The sequence below is a fragment of the Miscanthus floridulus genome, chromosome 7, assembly GCF_019320115.1.
Source record: "Miscanthus floridulus cultivar M001 chromosome 7, ASM1932011v1, whole genome shotgun sequence".
Lineage (NCBI taxonomy): Eukaryota > Viridiplantae > Streptophyta > Magnoliopsida > Poales > Poaceae > Miscanthus > Miscanthus floridulus.
In genome coordinates, this window is record NC_089586.1 from 133,360,972 (window position 1) to 133,380,830 (window position 19,859).

General features: G+C 49.2%; 1 protein-coding gene across 1 annotated transcript; it reads left to right on the forward strand.

Annotated features, from left to right (window-relative positions):
- Positions 1-13,732: 13,732 nt before the first annotated feature.
- Positions 13,733-18,461, forward strand: LOC136468059 (sucrose transport protein SUT4-like). Its single transcript, XM_066466914.1, has 14 exons — positions 13,733-14,306; positions 15,009-15,074; positions 15,174-15,272; positions 15,357-15,421; positions 15,503-15,587; positions 15,716-15,749; positions 15,837-15,936; positions 16,437-16,512; positions 16,646-16,990; positions 17,094-17,237; positions 17,333-17,566; positions 17,651-17,714; positions 17,800-17,843; positions 17,934-18,461. The coding sequence occupies exons 1-14, from the start codon at positions 14,025-14,027 to the stop codon at positions 18,102-18,104; spliced, it is 1,809 nt and encodes a 602-aa protein (XP_066323011.1). The 5' UTR covers positions 13,733-14,024; the 3' UTR covers positions 18,105-18,461.
- Positions 18,462-19,859: the final 1,398 nt, after the last annotated feature.

The window sequence follows — 19,859 nt, forward strand, 5'->3', positions numbered from 1 at the left end:
ACAGCGCAGAAGAGAAAAGGCTTGATTCTTGCGTACGCACGGCCAAGTACCTTGCTGTTTTGCGCAGGTACTACAACAAGAACGTTAAAGAGCGTTTCTTCGTGGTCGGGGACTTAGTCTTGAAGTGGAAGACGAACCAGGCTGGTGTCCACAAACTCGCAACCCCATGGGAGGGACCCTTCATGATCAAGGAAGTCACACGTCCAACGTCTTACAGGTTAGCTCATCTAGACGGCACGGACGTACCGAACTCATGGCACATCGACAAGCTTAGACGCTTCTATGCTTAACTACTGAGATATGTACTCTACTTGTATTTTCGATTTACTTTACTAAAGCAATTATGATTTCTCCGACCACTCTAATGTGTCACTCCAAATTTTATGGTTATTCTAACTTAAGCCAGTACAAGCCGACCACCACTCCTTCTACGGTTTTCGGAGCAGGTCCTGTCTCCGGTTCCTCCCAACACGTGCACGGGATCCGCTCTCTACGTTGCGGGTGATCGGCAGGTCCCCCCTGGTTTGGCTTGTCTGCGTTCACGTGTGCACAGGTCATAGTACCTCATACTCCGACCACATGCCAGACTAGGGCCGCACAAACTTTTCAGGATGAAGTGTCGAGCAAAACGGTACAACTAAATAGAACGTTAACACGTTCCCACTTAGTTACACCAACACAGAATCTCAAGCTTAAAGTACGTTTTGTATAAAACAAACAAGCTTATAATGATATACAGTTACGTTATTACAAGCTTGCCTGAAAAGGCTCAAGTTTACAATAACACAACTATGTCCTCCTTCTACAGCTTTAAGCCTATTACATTGGCTGGTCGGGGCGCATGGCATTTATTGCTTGCCGCCTCTGATACCCTACTCGAGTCTCGGGGACTCTGGGGTTAGTCAAGCTGAAGGGGATGGCCCCGCCGGTGCCTGGCTGGTCGAGACCGCAGGCTCCGTTGGTTGGCTTGTAGCTGATGGCATTTCCAGCTGGCTTGTCGATGGCATACCCTGCACAGGTGCTGTCCCACCTCCGCACAGGTTAATATCGCCAATTATCTTTGACGACAAGTCCAGCTGGGCCGTCCTAAGCTCTTCGGCCTGGTCTGGGTCTATCTCCTTCGGGTACCCAGCCTCCAAGCGTTTGAGATCGATCAAGGGGTAGTGAGCACGAACCATGCTTAGCACATGGGCACCCGTGTACTCACCCGCCTCCTTCACGAAGTCTTGGAACCATCCCCATGCTTGCTTGCATCTCTCGACCAGTCCGAGCTGAGGTGTCCTTAGCTCTTCCTCTGTGAGCGCCGGGTCGATAAGGTCGAGGACGGGCACAATGCCAGTTGCCATTTCTTGGCATCGCTTGCTCCACGTGTCCCGCTCCTCGGAGGCCTTAAGGCATTGTGCTTTCCAGTCGTCGCGCTCCTTGATCACGGCCTCAAGGTGCCTCTTGGCATTGACTTTCAAAACTGAAAACAGTACAAGACATCAAACGTGATGACACGACAAGGCGATGCGGGCAATTTAACGAGAAAGGTGGTCTGGAGTGCTTACTTTTCAGGTCGTCCTTCATTCTGTTAGTGTGGTCTTGGAGTTCCGACTGGCGGCGTGCCAATTTCTCGTTGTCCTCCTTCAGGCGACCACATTCTGAAAACGCACGGCTGTTCTCCCCCTGGAGGCGGGTCACTTCAGCTTCTAAACCTGCATTACAGCCATTACTGTCAAGAACAAAACAACACAAGTTCAGCACTTGCTATGATACGGTGAACACTTACCTTTTTTCTCCTGCTCTTTGTTTTTGAGCTGGCCGACCAGGTTTTGGTTCTGTGCTTCTTGGTTTGTCCTCTCCTGGTCGGTGGCTTCAAGTTGGCGCCGTAGGCGTTCCACTTCAGCCGTCAGCTCCTTATTGGTCTTCATGACTACTTCTATCTGGTCGAAGCACCTTTTTCGGTACCTTGCAGTTTTCATCACGTCCTGCATACAGACAAGCTACGTCAGATAGTTCGACTACAAAACAGGTTTAAAGACTACAGCCAAATATACCTGGACTTCAGTCACCAGGCGTTTGGCCGCTCGTTCAACTCTTAAGGTTTCCTCGGCCTCTGGGATCTCCTCGTGCATGACCCATTCGTCGTTCCGATAGCGCGACACATATACATGTTGTCGTCTATCTTGGGGACGGCCCAGGACTTCTTCCACTTCATCCTCTTCAGCCTCCAGTTCGGGAGGCGGCGGTGGTCCGGAGTTTGCAGACTCCACGACCACCAGGGCTTTCCCACGAGCCGTCGCGTCGGCACCCTTGTTCTGGGCAACTTCTGGCTGCTGCTCCTCGGCTAGATCCAGCTCCCGTGACGCTGTGGTATCCGCCTCATCAGGGTTTGCGCTCGGAGCACTCGTATTCTGCTCGGGGACTGGCGTCTGGTCGTCCGCCTGCTGAGCCCCAGGCAGAGTCCCTGCCATGGGCTCCTCCACAGCCGGTTGCTGAGCAGTTTGTTCCGCCGTTTTTGGAGAGGACGTTCTGCACCCAGCTAGCTGGTCGGGGCTTTCGGTGGACGCGGATCTAATACATTCAGAGACAAATTCAGAAGACAAAAGCATCCACTGCAAAATGCAAAGCTTACATCAAAAATATATGTACTTACAGTCTTGACTTGCGGAAGGATGTGGCGAAGGAACGCCTCCTCGACCGCCCCTGCTCTGCTTGCTCGGCAGTTTCCACCGGGACTTGTTCAAACTCCGGTACGGGCGTCGGAGGATGATGCGGCATGTTCTCTTCGTCTGTGCTCTGTGTTGCTGTGGTCGGTGCTGTGACCACTGCTGGCACAGATGAGCCACCCTGCTCCGACGGTCCCACCTGCCTTCTCCTCTTTCGGGGGACGAGCCGGAAGATGTCGGCATCCTCTGCTTCGTCGTCCGATTGGGAGATGATGGCTTGGCGACGTTTGCTGGCAGCCGGACGCTTGCCGGCGGCTCTGGCCGAGGCGTCCTCTACGGTCTCGAGTACCGCCCAGTGAACGCCGTCGGTCCTGGCGCTGGTCTGGGCAGTTGGCCCAGTAGCTTGCGGCCACTCTACACCGGGGGGAGGCGACACAAACACTCCTGCCCGGTCACGGCCATTATACTGAGACACAAAATGAAGGAAACGACAGTTATTTTCTTGATACAACATGACTTTACAGTTAAAAGGAGGCGTCATTTACCTTTGGGGGAGGACGAGCCAGCTTGAAAGCGTGTTCAATGGCGTTCAGTGCAACATAATTGGGATCGGCCAGGTTGAACAGCTCTCCAATCCTGGCCTTGATCTCCATCTTGTCGAGCGGCTCCTTTCTGGTCCTCGTCGGATCAGCGCCTCCTTGGTACTCGAAGCCAGGGTGAATCCTTTTCTGGCAAGGCTGAATTCTACGGCTGATGAAGTTGCCGACGACACTCGGGCCATCAAGCCTTCCCCACGGGATCATCCCGAGCAGTTCGGCGATCTGCTCCAAGTTCTCGGGCCTCTCCGACCAGCTGCTTTTCTTCTCTGGAATCAAGCCCACATCGCACAGAGTGATGGTGTTTGGCTCTTCACGGATGTAGAACCACTTCTTGTACCACTCGTCCAACGAGGTGTTCCAGGGGTAGTGCAGGTATTGAGCCTTCATGCCGTCGCGCAGGTTCAGGTAAACGCCTCCGGCGATCTTCGATCCACCGCTCCCTTTCTTCCGAAGACAGAATAGGTGGCGAAAGAGGTCGAAATGGGGCTGGAAGCCGCCATAAGCCTCGCAGAGATGGATGAAGGTGGAGACAAGAAGAATCGAGTTGGGATGCAGATTGCAAATCCCAATCTCGTAGTATAGACAGAGACCCTGAAGGAAAGGGTGCACTGGAATCCCAAAACCCCTTTTGAAGAAATCTTCAAAGACCACAATCTCACCTGGTTGTGGATCGGGGAAGCTTTCTCCTTCCGGTGCACGCCATCCCGCAAGTGCCTTGTTGTGGAGCACTCCCATGGCGACGAGGTCCTCGATGGTCTGCTCGTTGCTCCGCGACTTCCACCATTCCTTCGCCATGACCCCGCCTTTCTTCTGGGCGTCTCTCTTCGCCATTAGTTCGTTCTTACGAAGTGGGTGGATGCGGGAGACCGAGGGGATTGGTGATGATTTTTGGGGAATAGGGTTCGGCAGGAGGAGGAAGAAGGTTGCGGCGGCGGATGACAATGGGGAATGGTATGAGTAACTTACCAGATCTGCATTATATAAAACAAAGATCACCGTCGTTTCGTCCGCCCGAGAATATTGGGAGTCGTGCGCACGCGCCGCAGACGGTTGTTCACACAACCTCGAAATCTGCGCCAATAAACGCGCTCCTTCGTTAACAGTGTACGCGCCTCTTCGTTGATGGTGTAAGGGGGCCCACACTGACACACCTCAATACAGGTGTCAACCGACTGTTTGCAAAAAAAAAAAAAAAAAAAAAAAGAAAGAAAGAAAGAGAAGACAGAATGACGTACTATACCTATTTACTTTTTTGACCAGACGTGTCAGACTGGACTTGGCAGAGAATAGAGAGAAGTACACAAAATAATGGTACAAGCAGCGCAAGTGCTCGGGGACTGCCCAGACCACTAAAGTGCTCGGGGACTGCCCAGACCACTAATGTGCTCGGGGACTGCTCAGACCACTAATGTGCTCGGGGATTGCACAGACCACTACTGTGCTTGGATGCTGCCCAAGCCACTTTTGTGCTCGGGGGTCGCTCCGACCACGGCCGTGTTCGGGGACTGCCCCGACCACTGCTTGCATAATGGTTCTCCTTGGCTACATGTGATCTGTACTCACATACAGTTAAGAGATTTTTCTTTAGACCTTGCTATAAGGCTCATACTTTGCCTTCCAGCAAGCTCGGGGACTAAGTGGGCACACTTCACCTTGCGGTGAATGTGTTTGTTTAAATTGACCTCTGTGTTTGAATGATTATGAGGATTATTAGTATGCTCGGGGACTGCCCCGACCACTGCTAGAATAGTGGTTCTCGTTGGCTACATGTGATTTGTACTCACATACAGTTAAGAGACTTTTCTTTTAGACCTTGCTACAAGGCTCATACCTCGCCTTCCAGCAAGCTCGGGGACTACATCGGTACGATGCACCTGCCGGTGCATCTCGTATCGCCTGTACGACGATTGGGTTCTCAACATAACTGGGAATTCTTTTTAGACCCTGGCACCATGTGCCTATGTCACCTACTACCAGGCTCGGGGACTAAGTGGGCACACTTCACCTTGCGGTGAATGTGTTTGTTTTTCGACCCCTACGCTTCTGATGATCAAAGATGCTACGCTTCAAGATGCACTTACATTTCTTTTCAGAAATACAAGTGGGCACACTTCCTGGGACAGATATCTTTTTCTTTTTTCTTAAGAGCACCATACATTCTTCGGACAACCTACTTCTCCGGTGATGACGGTGGTCGGAGGCGTCAAGAATTCAAGCCTCGCTTGTCGGAGAAGGTTCAAAAGGCGTGTCGCAGCATAATACATGATGCTCGGGGACTAGCTGTGGGGGTATTAACCCCTATACCCTTACGGCTAAGCTTGGGCTGGCCCGGATCGATGGGTTCAGTCCACCCGAAAGATGACGTGCGGCCCAGTTAACCTGATCGGAGTCCCGCACAAGGAATCAAGACGGATTTGGCAACCAAGCAGGATCCTGGTCGGTTAGAATAGGAATCCTTATCCGGCCAGATATGGCAGTTGTAACTGACTAGGATTAGTTTCCAGATCTGTAACCCTGCTCCCCGGACTATATAAGGCGGGCAGGGGACCCCTCTAAAAAATATCTCTCATTGACATACAGCAATACAAATCAGACGCAGGACGTAGGTATTACGCCTTCTTGGCGGCCGAACCTGGATAAAACCTCGTGTCTGTCTTGCGTCACCGTCTTGTTTGGGGCTTGCGCATCTGTCTGCCGATAATCTACTACCTTGGGCATACCCCTAGGTAGACTGCCGACCATATTTCGTCGACAGTCTATGTGTAACAAAGGAAAGTGATCCTTCGGACACGCTTTGTTGAGGCTAGTATAATCAACGCACATTCTCCATTTCCGGGTCTTCTTTTTAACAAGAATAGGATTAGCAAGCCAGTCGGAGTGGTATACCTCTTTGATGAATCCGGCTGCAAGGAGTTTGGCGATCTCTTCACCTATGGCCCTACGCCTCTCATCGTCAAAGTGACACAGGCGCTGCTTGGCGGGCTTGGAGCCTAGGATGAGGCACAGTGCGTGCTCAATGACCTCCCACAGTATGCCTGGCATGTCGGAAGGTTTCCATGCGAAGACATCGCAATTGGCGCATAGAAAGTCGGCGAGCTCGCATTCCTATTTTGCTGAGAGCTGGGTCCCGATCCGCACCATCTTGGTAGGGTCAGTGGGGTCGATCCCCACCGCCTTAGTTTCCTCGAGTGGGCGGAATGTAGTTGAGGAGGTTAGCTTGTTATAGTCCAGGACTGTTGGGGTCGACAACTCCCCGAGCCATGGGAGCTTGGAAGAGTTGATGATGGCAGTGGTGAGCTAATAATGCTCGCGGTCGCACGTGAAGGCATGCGACAAGGTGCTACCCACAATGATGATGTCGTTCGGTCCTGGCATCTTTAACTTCAGGTAGGTGTAGTTGGAGACCGCCATGAACTTGGCGTAGCATGGCCGCCCCAAGATGGCGTGGTAAGACCCTAGGAAGTCCACCACCTCGAAGGTAAGCACCTCCGAGCGGAAGTTGGCTCAGTCGCCAAATATGACGGGTAGGTCGATCTGCCCGAGTGGGTACACCTATGTCCCTAGGATCACATCGTGGAAGGGAGAGCTCACTGAGTGGAGCTCCGACCAAGGGATGCGCATGGCGTCGAGGGTGTCGACGTAGAGGATGTTGAGGCCGCTTCCTCGATCCATCAGCACCTTGGTGAAGCGCTTCTTGCGGACAATGGGGTCGACAACAAGCGGGTAGCACCCCAGTCTAGCGACGTGAGATGGATGGTCTCTCTGATCAAAAGTGATCGGAGATTCTGACCAGAGGAGGAAGGTGGGGATGGCCATTTTGGCGACGCATGCCTCTCTGTAGCGCACTTTATGCTAGAGCTTGGAGTAGATGGCATCGAACCCCCCCCCTAAAGATCATGATGCATTCCTTGGGATCAGGAAAGTTGTCCCCCTCCTTGCCCGCCGTACCTCCTTTCTTGGATGCTGCCTCCTTACCCTTGCCTTCTTTCGGCCCGCCAGCCTGTCGCAGAAAGTGCTTGAGGAGCTCGTAGTCTTTGTAGAGGTGCTTGATGGGGTAAGCATGGTTGCTGCATTTGCTATCCATGAGCTTGTCGAAGTGGTCAGGCAGGCCTTGCTGGGGCTGCTTGCTCGCGCAATTAGCCGCAGCGACCAACGCAGAGTTGGTCGATCGACACCGATCCTTCTTGTTCTTCTTGCCCCTCTACATGGAGGGGCCCTTGTCTTGGTCCTCGCGCTTGGCCTTGCTCTTGTTCTGGCCTCTGTTGAAGACCGCTTCGATCGCCTCCTCACTGGAGGCGTGGTTCGTGGCAACATCGAGTAGGTCGTGGGTGGTTTGGGGCTTCAGATAGCCAAGCTTGTGGATCAAGGACTCGCAGGTTGTCCTGGAGAGGAATGCGCTGATGACGTCTGCATCGACGACATCAGGAAGGGAGTTGCATCATTTGGAGAACCTACGGATGTAATCCCACAGGGACTCACTGGGCTCCTGCTGGCAACTCTTGAGGTTCTAGGAGTTCCTAGGGTGGACATACGTCCCATGGAAATTCCCGACAAAGATTCTCTTGAGGTCCGCCCAGTCGCGGATGCTGTCGTGCAGAAGGAATTCGAGCCACGCTCGAACATGTTCCCCCACGTAGATGGGGAGGTATTGAATGATGAAGTGATCATCATCCACTCCTCTGACTCGGCAGGTGAGCCAGAAGTATTTGAGCCATATACCGGGATTTGTCTCCTCGGTATATTTGGTGATGTTGGTTTGTGGTTGGAAGCGCTATGGGAACGATGCTCTCTGGATGCGTCGGCCGAAGGCTCGTTGTCCTAGGCCATCCAGGCAAGGACTCCTATCGTCTGGCCGACAACCATTCCTGGGGTGTGTTTCACTGCTCCCCTCGATGGTCCAGTCAGGCTCCATGTCGCCTACCCTCACTGTCGCCCGGTGGACGTCATCATCATGCCGGGCCTAATGTCGGTTGTTGATGACACTGTGAGCGTCTCGGTTCAGCCGGAGGCATTCGTACATAGGGAGCCAGTGTGGAGCGGGCGCCAAGTCAGGCCATGGTGTAGCTGCGGCCTCCTATTCTGCGCTTGGTGGCTGCAGTGGTGAGCGGATGGAGCGATTCGTCTAGTGCATCCCTACTCCCCTAGTGGGGAGAGAGGCCATGAGTCGGTGTCGCGATGCGGAGCTCTCTGCCTGTTGAACGGCGGTGGTTTCCACCAGTGCCTGGAGGTTCCGGTGAACCGCCTACTCCTATGGGTCGATAGGCTCGGGAAGGCCACATAGAAGCATCGTTGTCACGGTGATGTTCTAGCCAGCCCGAGCAAACTGTGGGGGATCGTTCTCCCCGTTGATGATGTTGCGCTGAACCTAGCGGGTGCGACCCCCGACGCCGCTCACCGAGTTCCATGCACAGGGCGCAGCGTGCTACACAGGGCGTAGCATGCTGCCCCGAGCACGCCGACGCAGATGGTGGCTAGTTCTACTACCTTTGTCGTAGCTCCTCGCCATGCTCCTAGTCACATGCGAGGGCATCTGCGTGAGGGTCTAGAGGGGTGTGGGTCTAAAGAGACTCTACCACCATCGGCGGCTATCTCAGAGCATCCACCATAGCGCACTCGTAGGACAGAGGGTGGCTAGGTGCCATGACGTCGCCGATGCTAGAGCCGTCGCTCTCAAAATCATCATCCATGAGGTCGTGAAAAGAGACGGGAGCGTAGTCCACCATCCCCACGAATTCGTCTGCGAGAGGGGGCGACGCCAGCATCTTTTGGAGCCCCCATGCGTATGCGTCCACGGGGGACGCGAGGCCATAGGGGAATCGGTCACACGACGGTCGTGGCAGGGACAACGGGGTCCCTCTGGAGAATCAATGAAAAATAGTAAATAGCGAGTAAATAACAAAGCGTACGTTACTCACAATTGTGTTTGAGCCCAGCGTGGGCTCAGAGCGAAGCGTAGGTGCCTCGTTGTTGAAGTCGCCGGGAGTCCCAGAGCCGACGGAGTGCGCCCCTTCGACGGGCGCTGGAACAAGTGCCTCCTCACAGAGGTGTAGTACGCTGAGCCGGTCGGCGATGAAATCCAGGCTTCCAAAGAGGAAGGCCTGGGACAACTCGAAGATGGGTGGAACCCACATCCCAACAGGTGGGAGCGCGGGAAACTCCAGCGAGCCGAAGCGAGTCGTATCGCTTGAGCCCGCCATGGCGAAGATGGCGGAAAAGTGGGCTATCCGATGACCAAAAGCGTGAACGTACGATGTCTTCCCCACGGACGGTGGCAACTGTCGGTGCGAAAAGTGACCAACATGTAAATATTTATAGTTTTGCCGTATGTTGTGATCAAATGTAGCCTAGCACTCAATGACACAGGGTTTATACTGGTTCAGGCAACGTGCCCTATGTCCAGTCTGAGTCGGTCGATGACTTTATTCCTAAGTCTAGATGCTAGAAGTTTGTTGTGGGGTTACAAACGAGAGGAAGAAAGATGGGGGTGCAAGAGGTCCAGTCGGACTCTGGACTGAAGGGCCGAGAGTTACGAGAGCTCCTACATGCGCTATGTATTCGAGTGTGTGCTCTGTGTAGCTTTAGAGTGTCTAAAGCTAGCAGAGAGTGAGTCAATCGTTGGTTGTTCGAATCGTCTTTGTGTGTTCGAGTTGTCCATATTGAGAAAGAGTGCATCCCCTTTTATAGATAAAGGGGATGGCTTTACAAGAGAGAGAGAGAGTACGTATGCTACTAAGTCTTGTTGCCCATGCCATCGGGTACAAGATGATTGTAGGTGCCCACAATACTGTTTATGTCAGACACATGTGGAAGGTTTTACCATATTCACCATGTATGGCAAACGACGGTGTCCACAACACTGTTGATGCCTAGAGGCATGTGGAGGGGTTTACCGTGTTCGCCTGGTATGAAAATTGATGGCGCCCACAACACTATAGAGCAAACGTCAGCGCCCACAATACTGTTTGGATTCTGACATGCCTAGAAGGTTACATGGCACCCTTCTGACATGCCCTGTCGGTACTGTACTGTAGGTGTACAGGGTACGGTCCTTGATATTGCGGTTGACTTGAGCGCCCTGCTTTACTTGCTCTGCCCGTTTCCTGGGTTCTCACCGAGCGGACGTCTCCGGTCGGTTGGTCCCAGTCGGCTCTGACTGCGCCAGTCGGAGAAGAGTTGTAAGCAGAGGTCCGGTGCATCCTCGGTCGGAGACGTGGGTCGGAGTCGGAAGCGAGTGTCGTTCCTCCTCGGCTAGACCTTCCGGTCGGAGAGGCAGGCTGGAGTCGAAAGCGATGCCTTCCGGTCGGAGAGGCGGGCCAGAGTCGTTGGCCAGACCTTCCGGTCGGAGAGACGGGCCGGAGTCGGAAACGAGGCTTTTCGGTCGAAGAGGCGGGCCAGAGTCGGAGACGAGCACCGTTCCTCTTTGGCCAGGCCTTCCGGTCGGAGACTGAATTGTCCTTCTGGCTTGTCATTTAGGTATTTTGGACCAGCCTAGGAATTGCGCGTCGTTCGCAACGTCGTCTGTCGGGCCGAGCTTTTGCTGGGAAGCAGGTCCATGATGGACCCCAGGTTTATGAACGCGGCATTAACCTTAGGCAATGTTCGGCTGGTTGGTTTTCGGTTGGTTGGTTGGCTTCTTTTTTCAGCCGGAACACTATTTTTCCCTCACAACATTCTAGCATAAACAGTGTTTTCCAGTATGAACAGTGAAAATTTCAGTCCAGCCGAACACTGCCTTAGTTTCTAACTACTTGATGCGTTTTCACAGGAGCTTGATCATGCACGTGAAAGTTTTGCCTCAAGGGAAAATGAGTGAACTTATTTGCTGGTACTTCCTCCTGCCTTGGTTTTTTTTGTCTTTTCTCTTTCTTCTTCCTTCCGGTATTCCACTACCCCACCTATTGAGATTATGGATGAAAACGGTATGGATATTTATTCGACCATCCGTTCGACCGAACAAATATGAACACTTATCTGGATAGTTACTCGGATATCCGTAATTTTTTTCGGATACGGATGATAAAACGGATATATTAGGCAGATATCAAATACGAATGTAATATCATCGATATCCGGCGGATATCGGATAATCCGGTTAAGTATCGGATATATCCGGATATTATCCGGATATTATTCAAATGACCTTGGATGGAGAAATGATCAAAATAAAAATTATAGATCTCAAAAAGTTATGAAACTTTGTTGTTTACAACTTTTTCGTTTGAAATCATTTAGTGCTTCAAAATGCTATTTGAATTTCAATTTCGAAATGGTTAAAGAACGCCTATTTCTCTTTTTAATCTTTGGCTAAAACTTGTAACTAGTTTTTCTCTCTCGTACTAACTTCAAATTTGATAAAAAAATTTTCTAAAATTTTCTAAAATCATGTTCTATCAATTTATTGTGTTCTTATAGCTATTATTGTGTTCATCTTTGCATGTGACTGTATTCTATCTATTTAAATTTTGAATTTCAAAAAATAGCAACTTCAAACGTTATTTTCAAACATTAAATGACTTCAGCTGAAAAAGTCATGAATATAAAAGTTGTAAAACTCATCAAGATCTACAACTTTTATTTTGGTCATTTGTTCATCCGAGATTGTGGTAGTAACATTGTTCACAAAATTTACATCTCTCTCTTGTAGTTTCATAAACTATAAGAGAGATGTGTGAGATTCGTGAATAATGTTACTATCACTATGTCGAATGAACAAATGACTAAAATAAAAGTTGTAGATCTCAGAAATTTATGAAACTTTATAGTTGAAAACTTTTTTATTTGAAATCATCTTGTCAAGGAAAACAACGTTTGAATTTCTCAAATTTAAAATTTGGATTTTTCAAACGACCTCAGAATCTCAGATGGAGAAACAACCAAAATGAAAGTTTTAGATCCCAAAAAGTTATGAAACTTTGTTGATTACAACATTTTCATTTGAATTTGTTTAGGGCCTCAAACAATAATTTTTTGCTTTTTTGTTTTTTTTTTGTCTCGAATTGTGATTTTTGGAATTGGGCCAAAATATTACTTCTTGCCCAAACGGCCCAATCCTCTATAACCCTAGCTAAGCTAGCTGGCCCATATATAAGTTCCCACTTGGATATATATATATATATATATCCGAATAGATATTTGTATCCGACCTTCTCCGAATCCGATTCATATCGTATTCGATACTCATTAGTCGTATCCGTAACCGAGTCAATCCGTATTCGTATATGTATCCGAACGCTATCCGTGTCTGAATCCGAATCCGAACAGAAATATGAAAACAAATATAATATGAATGATATCCGTTCGTATCTGATCCGTTTTCATCCATAATTGAGATAGAGGAACGGTGTGTAGTACTCTAGTGTTTGGGGGCATATAGGTTGAAATTTTGTGTTTGTGTCTTATCCCTAATATAAATTAGTACATGCATGGTGTATTAAGTCCCCTTTGGTACGGCTCATTCAAAACGGCTTCACCGGTGAAGCCAAAGCCGATGAAGCCAGAAAAACTGGCTTTTTTCGGCTTCTAGTTTATTTTAACCCTGGCTTACAAAACGGCTTCACGCTATAGTGCCTCGATTTACGTAAAATAAATGAAGCCGAAGCTGGCATAAACCATACCAAAGAGGCCCTTAAGTATGTATATGGTACTATAAGCTTTGGTGTACTAATAAGGAATGAAGAGGCGTATGGGTCACATCTATATATGTTATATAGAATTGTAGTGTCGGTGGTGGCTTCATGGTGCTGGAACTCAGCTGGCAGTTGGTGCACTGATCTTCTTCGGTCTGTTCGTTTGGTCGTATACGATCGTAGATTATAAGATGAAATAGTATTTTTCTCTCATATCAAACCAGGCAGCAGTAAATAATCTATGATCGACGAAATGAATAGGCTGCTTATTATTGATGTGCTGCAGGGCTAGCGCTAATCTTGTGGAAGAGGGGATCCTTTTTTGCAGTTGGGTTGGCAAGTTAGCGTCTGACCGAGTTATTGTAATATAATAAACAGAGCGCCAATCGCGGCCTCACACACCACAACGATGGGAGGAAGGAAGGAAGCAGTGAGGAAACGGTTGAATGGGTCGGGTCGCAAATGGCAGTCGCCGGGCGATGACGCAGACTACTAATAAATAATAATAAAATAGTAGGACGGGCAGGAGTCGGCGCGTGAGGTCCGGATTAGTTTAAAAAATTTTCATCCCGCACATATATGAGTATTAAATATAAACGAAAAAAAACTAATTACACAGTTTGGTTAGAAATCGCGAGACGAATATTTTAAAACTAATTAGGCCATAATTAGCCATAAATGCTACAGTAACTAACATGCGCTAATAATAGGTTAATTAAGCTTAATAAATTTTTATCGTATTTTCTAGACGAGCTATATAATTAATTTTTTATTAATATTCAAAAAACCTCTTCCAATATCAAAACATTGGATATGACATCGAAATTTTTCATTTCGCTAACTAAACAGTCTTTTGCGTGCCGCGTCTGCTGCTGGCGCATCAGAAGATCACATCACGCGCTCCGCGCAATTTCCCTCCCATTTTCTACTCCTCCCTCCCTTCACCGGCACGGCAGGCGTCTCTCCCTGATCTGCCCTGCCTGGAGACCCTCCTACTCCAGCCCGCCCTGCCCTCCGGCTCCGACCGACCACCGTTGCGGCAGCGACTCCGACTCCTGCCCACCCACCCGCCCGCCGCGGCTTTGCCTGAGCCCCAGATCTCACTGCGCCCTACACGCCGCGGGCCCCAGATCTGCGGCGCGCCCGCCATGGACGCCGGAGCCGGGGCCACGGCCATCCGAGTGCCCTACCGCCACCTCCGCGACGCCGAGATGGAGCTCGTCAGCCTCAACGGCGGCGCTCCCGGAGGGGACGCGGGCCCGACGCCGCCGCCGCCGCACAAGGACGCGGACCCGGACCCGTCGGGGCCGCACCAGCCGCGGAGCCGCGGTGCCACCGACAGGACCAAGCTCGTGCTCGCCTGTATGGTCGCCGCGGGCGTCCAGTTCGGATGGGCGCTGCAGCTCTCCCTCCTCACGCCATACATCCAGGTATTCTGCTACCAAGTTGGCGCACCACCTGCCCACCCCTCTGCTTCGCTCCTCGCTCACGCTCTTGCTAGCTGCTGTACTACTACCTAGCTAGATTCCGCTGCCTGGCCTGGCCTCTCATTTGGGTTTGGTGGAGGCCGTCCCCTGCTGTGATCCCCCACTCCTTCTCGCGACCTGCCTTGTTTGCTCTGCGCATTTAGGATAGCAGCGCCGGTGGATCTCGTCTTGCCCACCGCTTTCTCTTTTGGGTGACTGCATTTCTGTTTCCACCGCGCACCGATTACAGTCGCACACCGACTGCTTATTCCTACTCTTGTCTGCTGTATAAATGTTCCACATACCCAATTGTTTTCAGATTCAGATATACTAACGCTTGCTGCCAATACATTGAACTCTCAAGACAGGGAATACTCACTATCTGGCTACGAACTAGGCTAACACCAAACAAATCATGGCCGCTAAAACATCTCTACACTCCAGGCTAGCAGGCAAAACCGCCACTCGGTTTTCATATCGATACCACATTGCTATGCTAAATTGAACCGTCTAAGACTTGTAGTAATGTCGCATATAAATGCTGGAATGCTGATTAAAATGTACTTTTAACAACCACCTGGGTCGACCTGCATTTATGTTTTTTATGCCCCCACATCTCATTTCTGCAATGTATTCACCTGTTGCTTATTTCTCAATTTTGTGCAGACCCTAGGAATAGACCATGCCATGGCATCATTTATTTGGCTCTGTGGGCCTATAACTGGTTTTGTGGTAAGTCACCCCAGGGAGAATAAGGCTCCCCTCCTTTTTCTTTCTTGACTTGATTCATAGCCAGGATTAGAGCTATGTGCTGATGCGTCGCCTTTCCAGGTTCAACCTTGTGTTGGTGTTTGGAGTGATAAGTGCCGTTCAAAGTATGGGAGAAGACGACCATTTATTTTGGCTGGATGCATAATGATATGTGCTGCTGTGAGTTAGATGAAGTTTCCTAGGTCATTGTATTTCCTTTTCTCCGCAATTCCGCATGATCTAATAGATAGACTCCATACATAGGTAACTTTAATCGGGTTTTCTGCAGACCTCGGTTACATCTTAGGGGATACCACCGAGCACTGCAGGTAATCATCATAATGGTTCCTTGCTTGCTTTTATTTGCATCAAGCTTCTTGTCACTGAAATGCTGTTTTTTTTTAATTCAGAACATATAAAGGTTCAAGATTTCGAGCTGCTATGGTTTTCATTCTAGGATTCTGGATGTTGGACCTGGCAAACAATACAGTGCAAGTAAGCTTGCGATCTGGCATGCCTGCACCATGTCTTTATCAACTTTGGTGCTGAAGTTATATTGTAAAACTAAAAGATCTTTTAATGGACGTTCTCCTAACATTTTTTTTCCTTTCTGATATGTTTAGGGTCCTGCTCGTGCTCTTCTAGCTGATCTTTCAGGTGGTTACTACCCTAAATTTAGGAAGTTTACTAATGCTGGATTCACCATCAAGTCTTAGTTATTCAATGATCCTTTCTATTATGCAGGTGCTGATCAGTGTAATTCTGCAAATGCAATATTCTGCTCATGGATGGCTGTTGGAAATATTCTTGGTTTTTCAGCTGGTGCGAGCGGGGATTGGCACAAGTATGTTTTTTTTTATGTGCTCTCTTTTGTGCTTGTGTAAACATGACTATGGTTCGACAGTTGATGTTCTCTTTAAGATAGTTATTATACATTTGATTTAACTTGTGCTAATTGATGTAAATGGTACCTTGTGCAGTTAGCAAACCATAAGATATGTGCCAATTTGCATCCAAAAGTAATAGGCTAAAATTTGTGTGGCGTTTTGACTTTTTCTCTGTTTATTCTGTAAAAGTAGTAGAGGAAACTAGCAATCCCGTAAGTTTGCTCTCTTACCTTTCCAGTTTTTGTTTTCATGATGAAAATCCTCGCATAGTCAGATAAGCTTATAAAAAAAATGATGATGGCATGTATAGCTCTTCATGCCATCTTTTGACATTTGGTCCTCTTATTAGGTGCTTCTTGGTCCACCAAGTTCACATATAATTTCTCCCAAATTCTCCCTAGTCAACAAAAACTACTTCTTTATGAGAATTGAGCTTGCCTGCTTGTTCTTTGTGCAGGTGGTTTCCTTTTCTAACGACAAGAGCCTGCTGTGAAGCTTGTGGTGATTTGAAAGCAGCTTTCTTAGTTGCAGTTGTATGTTTTCAGAAATTCTGTAACTGCCCTTGGAATTTGAAGCTAGTACTTATGCACTAAGGATCCTTCTTAGATGTTCTATGGTTCTTTTAAGGACTGTGTATGCCAAAGCTTAGCAAGCTGAATTTTGCAGGTATTTCTTTTGTTTTGTATGTCTGTTACCCTGTACTTCGCTGAAGAGATCCCACTAGAGCCAAAAAATGCACAAGGACTATCAGATTCTGCTCCTCTACTGAATGGTTCTAGAGATGATGCCCATGCATTGAATGAACCAAACAATGAAAGATTTCCTAATGGCCATGTGGATGGAAACAATTTGTCGGCTAACAACACTGAGGAATTTCTAAATGCGAATTCCAACACAGACAGTGGAGTCTTCAATGATGGACCTGGAGCAGTTTTGGTTAACATTTTGACCAGCATGAGGCATCTACCTCCTGGGATGCATTCAGTGCTTGTAGTTATGGCCCTAACATGGGTATGCTAGCAGATTACATATATACATGCCTACTGACACTTGCTGATGGTTTGTTTTCCATCTTCTAGATTGATGATTTACCCTTGTTTTATTTTCTTTGCAGTTGTCATGGTTTCCCTTTTTTCTTTTTGACACTGACTGGATGGGGCGTGAAGTTTACCATGGGGATCCAAATGGAGATCTGAGTGAGAGGAAAGCTTATGACAATGGTGTCCGAGAAGGTGCATTTGGTTTGCTATTGAATTCAGTAAGAACTTGCGATCAATTTGTATTGCTAGTGTTTTTAGTGTTTGTATATCTCAACGTAAGTTTGTAACTGTAATATTTACTCCATTTGTGTAGGTTGTCCTTGGCGTTGGTTCCTTCCTTGTTGATCCACTATGCCGGATGATTGGTGCAAGATTGGTTTGGGCCATTAGCAACTTCACAGTGTTTATTTGCATGATGGCTACAACAATACTAAGTTGGATCTCTTCTGATCTGTACTCAAGCAAACTCCATCACATCATTGGGGCAAATAAAACAGTCAAGACTACAGCATTGATTGTTTTCTCTCTTCTCGGATTGCCACTCTCCGTAAGTATCAGGACCAGACTCATCACATTGTTCTTTGTGAATTAAGTTGGAAGCTGTCTTATGCTTTGCTCTTACGCATTGCAGATCACTTATAGCGTTCCATTTTCTGTGACTGCTGAGCTGACTGCCGGTACAGGAGGTGGACAAGGTTCGTGTTGCAGATATATTAGCACTGTTATTTATTATGCCCTTGTGAATCACACTGACTGATATTGTTTGTGCCCCATCTCCAGGTTTGGCCACAGGAGTCCTAAATCTCGCTATTGTAGTTCCGCAGGTTAGCAGCTACCATTTTTGTTTTGAACCGTCTGCTGTATGCATAGTTGTGAAAGATGTCCATACACTAATGCTTACATTTTATTTACAGATAGTAGTCTCACTCGGAGCAGGTCCATGGGATGCTCTGTATGGGGGAGGAAACATCCCAGCGTTCGCCTTGGCTTCGGTCTTCTCCCTGGCAGCAGGTGTGCTCGCAGTTCTCAAGCTACCAAAGCTGTCGAACTCGTACCAATCTGCCGGTTTCCATGGATTTGGCTGATGCTCATGCCCAAAGCCGTCTGCCATGTAACATCCAGATACACACCAACACCTAGCCCCATTTTTCCATTCGTTTACAGAGAAATGATTCTTTTTCCTCGTACCCCTACAGAATAATGATAGTGAAAGTAGAAAATTAGGTTAGAGAGGCTAGTTAGGTTGATGTGCATACAAGCCAATGCAAAGGTGTAAAAGCTGTATCTTCGTTTTTTTGACAGTGTATGTAAGAGCCGCCCATATGGTGGAGAAATTTTACAAGTGGTGTAACATGTTTTGGTCCTAACCTGCCCTCTTTTGTACATTGTACTACTACAACCACTACCACATTCTTATCTGTTTGTACCTTGTACTACTACCACTGCTGCATGCTTACAAGTGTTGATCAAATTCAGATGATTCTGTATGTACATACAATTGAACTGTATACCATATCACAATAGTAACACATTACATGCCTCCTCGCAAAAAATAAAACAAAAATTTTTACATGCCTGCATAGTTTTGAGACAGACAAGGACATGAACCAAGAGTTGCACTAGGGCCATGTTTAGATTGCAAAAAATTTCAAACCGATGAATAGTAGCACTTTCGTCTTATTTGGTAAATATTGTCCGATCGTGAACCAACTAAGCTCAAAAGATTCATCTCGTGATTTCCAACTAAACTGTGCAATTAGTTATTTTTTTATCTACATTTAATGCTCCATGCAAGCGGCTAAATATTGATGTGATGGAGAGAGAGTGAAAAAACTTGGAATTTGGAGGTGATCTAAACAAGGCCTAGCTTTGCGCGTAGTGTATGCTCTCAAACCGCCATGCAGGCAAAACCTAACACGAGGCTTCCGGCCCTGGGATCCATGGCGTGCATGGCAAGATTGCACGAAGCGAACGTCGAAGCCAGAATGTCGTCGGCGTGACGGCGTCGTAGTGGCAAGCTGGGCCCTGCTGCCTCGTCGACGTATCCTCGGCGATCTCCTCCAGGTCTTGATTACCGCCGTCGTCGTCGGATGGCGGCAGCGCCAGCGCGGGCGGCGCACCGCCGCTTTTCTTGGCCGCCGGCGTCTCGCGGATCTCCCTCCATCGCTGCTTCATGACGCGCGACGTGCGCCCGTACACCGCGCGGCCGACGTCCTTCCAGCGGCCGCCGCCGAGGCGCGCCACCAGGCGTCGCAGCTCCTCGTCGTCGCGCGCGGTGAAGGGGAGGTGGTAGACGTCGCGGGCGAGGTGGTGGCGCCAGCGGTCGCGGCAGGACCTGGCGGACCGCCCGCGCGCCACGCGGTGCCAGTTCCCGAAGCCGTTCTCCTTGGCCAGCCGCCGCAGGCGCGCGTCCTCCTCCGGCGTCCACGCGCGCGGCAGCCTCAGGCGGACCACGATGCCCGTCGCCCCCGCGCGCCGGCGGCTGGCGGCGCGGCGGAGCACGCCGACTCCTCCATCTCCACGAGTGACGAGAGGACGACCGCCGTATATACGTCGCCGGATCCGCACGAACGAAATAATCGCACTTCTCCAAGATCCTGGCTTTGAGTGGACTGATCGATTGATCGATGGTGGGATGGGATTTGCGTGTTTGCCCGCTGCGGGGAAGGGGATATGTATGTTTATCTCTCTTATTAGGAGTAGCATTCTTGATTGATGACCACACTAAACATGCTTAGTCGGATTCTTATCTTGGTCCGACTCGAATTAGGACTTTTGCGCTAACCATCCTCTCCTCGCTCGGCGCTCATTGGCGCGAATCGTAATCCGAGCTCGAGTCC